The 3,384-nt window shown below is 42.4% G+C and overlaps 1 protein-coding gene across 1 annotated transcript; it reads left to right on the top strand.

The window, feature by feature from the left end:
- Positions 1 to 473: 473 nt before the first annotated feature.
- Positions 474 to 1,685, top strand: LOC139732575 (solute carrier family 35 member G1-like). The gene has a single exon (XM_071643431.1). It carries the CDS (start codon positions 474 to 476, stop codon positions 1,683 to 1,685), a length of 1,212 nt encoding a protein of 403 aa, XP_071499532.1.
- The last annotated feature ends 1,699 nt before the right edge of the window (positions 1,686 to 3,384 follow it).

The raw sequence follows: 3,384 nt of genomic DNA, 5'->3' as shown, positions 1-3,384 counted from the left end.
TCAAACAGCCACACTTGCCTCAGTTTTTACGCAAATCAATGGGAACCAAAAACAAACGAACAAACAAACAAAGAGAAAAGAAAAACAAAGACCGGCTATGAGATACCCGTAACCCTTCGCATCTTTGTCTTCTAGTTCGAATGGGGATTATAATTCTTCGTATACTTCTTGAATCCATTCAGTCTGAAGAATATTTATAGCAGTCTCAATGCTATCAGCGTCAAACTGATAAGCAAAGTTCAAGAATGAGTGAGCTGGTGGTGTCATGTGGCAATAGCGTATGTGATGGGTTTCAAAGTCTCCATTATGATGGGATTTTTAAGGGTCATCGGAATTCAGCCAGTACTGATTATGTCGCAGAAAAGGTTAAAGCATTTCAAGTCTGTCATGATATGCAGACCGTAGGTGCGCATGTTAAATGACGTGGAACAGGAGAAATCTTAATACAGAGGTATAAGGATAACTAAGATACGATGGCTGAAACTCTGCATGGTGGACAGGAGCCGCTGGGAGATTGGACTGATCCCGACATGAACAGTGCTCTAGGCCCTCGACGGCGATCTTGTGGTGGTCCGGCAGGAACTGGCTTGGACAATGAAGCGTTTGAAGGCGACACAGCTTCTCGGGATACGCATGCAGACACAAGGAGCACCAAAAGTGCGCTGCAACAGAATAACAAATCGCAACAACGTAAGGACATGCTGTTGAAGCAAAGGGGCATCTGGTTTACTGTCTTGTCAGCCCTCGTCATAGCCTTTTCTGGCATGACCGTCAAGCAGCTGGAGGGATCAGTGTCAGCAAATGAGATATCTTTCACCCGCTTTGCCATCCAGCTTATAATTTGTGTTCCTATCACTGTCTTTCAACGACCATCCTTCAAATATTCACGAGCGGCTTACTTCCTGTTACTCTTGCGCGCCATAGTGGGATCAGCCAACACAATGATCATGTTCTACACGTACCAAATCATGCCTGTGGCCAACGCGAAGGCGATACAATACTGCAGTCCCGTTTTCACCGGTCTCTTGGGTTGGCTGCTCCTGAAGGAGAAGTTTTCGATTCTGGACGCCGTCCTAGGCCTGGTGATGCTAACAGGAGTGTTTCTGGTGGCGCAGCCCACTTTCCTTTTTGGCCTCCCGGAGGAGGAGGATTCTGAGTCAAGTTCCAGCGTCCTGGGCGCCTTGCTTAGTCTCCTGGTAGCCTTCTTACACTCTGTCACCATCATCATCTTGCGGAAACTCGGCTTGTACGGCATAACCCCAATGGTCATGCTTACCCTCTACTCCTCATTCGGCATGTGCTTCACGGCAGTAGTGACTTCCGCCACCAACCAATGGTCCCTCCCTGGATGCGGCTTGGATCGCATCTCAATCTTATTGAACGGCATTTGCAATTTCCTCTCGCAGGTTTTCATCTTCGTAGCCCTCAAATCTCAGCGGGCTGCGAACGTGTCGTTAATCCATTCGAGCGACGTCATGTTTGCCTTTATCTTTGAATACTTTCTTTTTGGGACCGTCCCCAATTACATCACAATTATAGGAACTGCTTTGATTGTGACAGGGTTCATTGGCATTACTGGAAAAACGTCGTCACCCTCAGAAAAGAGGCTTCCTGACGAGAAATCTGACAAGTGTAGTGTCGCCACAAGTGAGAGTGGTGTGAGCACAAGCAATATGCAAATGTAATATATTTGTTTTTGCCACATGCAAGAGCCAAAAGGTTGTGGTAGTGGCTTTTTCATTCTTTTCTCTTATTGTATACACAATTTTGTTCAATTTATAATCACAAAACTTCATAGTGCGTGTACTGTGGCATAAAGGATTAGACTCCAAACTCCCAAATGAAGTACCAGACTTCGTATCTAGTCCAGCACTTACGTCATTGGACAAGATTTTTTTCTTTTCTTATTATCATTATTATTATCATTTTTTACCATGTCCCTCTCGACCCAGGTGCATAAACTAATGGGTACATTACAACGCCAGAGTAATAATAATGGCAGGACCCTCTTGCAAAACAGTGGTAACATGGGGAGGGGGGGGGGGGGGGCACCCTGGATAGAAAAAAACAATATAATGATAATAATGATAATGATAATAATAATAATAACAACAATAATAATAATAATGATAATGATAATAATAATGATAATAATAACAATAAGCGTTAAAGTCTGAACTCTAGACATTGTTGTTCCCTTTACGTTTCGCGATTTAAAAACACGTGAAAAAAAAAGAAGTATGTGGATGCACGAAGGTCCGATTCCGATAAAGGACAGTGCCTGAGATGTTTTGCTTGGTATGTGCGGATTTGAAGTGGTGTTGTGGATGTAAAAAGGTAAACAACTCGGGAAAAATGTCTGCATTCTTAATGTACCTCCTTATTGCAGCATCGATATCCCAGTACTAATATATATGAAATATCTATCAAAATGATCAATTTACCTACGTTAAAGCGGCTACATCGACGAGCTCATTTCTATCTTTCGGAAGCGATAGAGATTAAAGCACAGGTATATATGACCGTCAGAGATGGAGCTTGTCGTAGGCCAGTTCTTCGGTTCTCCATCTAAAGTGTGAAGAAAAAAAAAAGCACCTATTCTGTCTGTTTTTTCCTCTTTGTTGTTGAAGTTCAAATATGAGGTAGGCTACTATCAGAGCGTTCGAATGAAATGTATGCTGGAGAATATTCGCAAGCAACAACCAAAGATTGATACCAGTTACGGCTATGATCATTCATTCACTTCAGTTATGATCATTCATTTTTGCAATTGGCTATCTCGTATCAAAAGCAACCGCAACCACTTTTAGTGCCCATGTTTTGTTTGTAGTCGTGTACATCACAGGGTCTCAGGTGTTATTTCGCAATTACAAGGTAGTACTTTAGATAACACTCCATTAGTAAGCAATGCTTTACTGCTGTAATCTAATCTAAATTTCAGTTTCTGTCGAAAGACGGGATATAACTGTTAAGGTATACTAGCAACTTTTGCGTAGGCTCCAAATTTCCGTCGCTACCCCCGATTGGGTGAACAATGATGATGATGACAAACACGACGAAGAAGCAGAAGAAAGAGAGAAGAGAGAACTGGCAGTGTTCTTTCATATCAAGTCTAGTGACATTGCACAGGACATCTCAAACATCATGCAAGATTTTGGACCGAACCTGTCTTGCCCATCTTCTGGCAATCGCAACTAATAAAGAAGACAGATACATTATCTAAGGCCTCGACCAAAGGCAAGGAGTAACGTCATCATGGCAATGAAACTGGACTCTACAAACTTCTGATTTAAAATCATGTCGAACGGTATGGGTGTGTTGCAAATAGTAGGATACATTTTTTCAGACTAAACGACTGAGAAACCATCTTCAAAATGGCTGACA

The sequence above is a fragment of the Diadema antillarum genome, unplaced genomic scaffold, assembly GCF_040938485.1.
Source record: "Diadema antillarum isolate AM-2024a unplaced genomic scaffold, OU_Dant_1.0 scf00000024, whole genome shotgun sequence".
NCBI classification, from domain to species: domain Eukaryota; kingdom Metazoa; phylum Echinodermata; class Echinoidea; order Diadematoida; family Diadematidae; genus Diadema; species Diadema antillarum.
This window is presented reverse-complemented; position numbering and strand designations above follow the sequence as displayed.

Excerpts from the sequence above, each read along its gene's own strand:
- LOC139732575 (XM_071643431.1), top strand. The coding sequence starts at position 474 with ATGGCTGAAACTCTGCATGGTGGACAGGAGCCGCTGGGAGATTGGACT.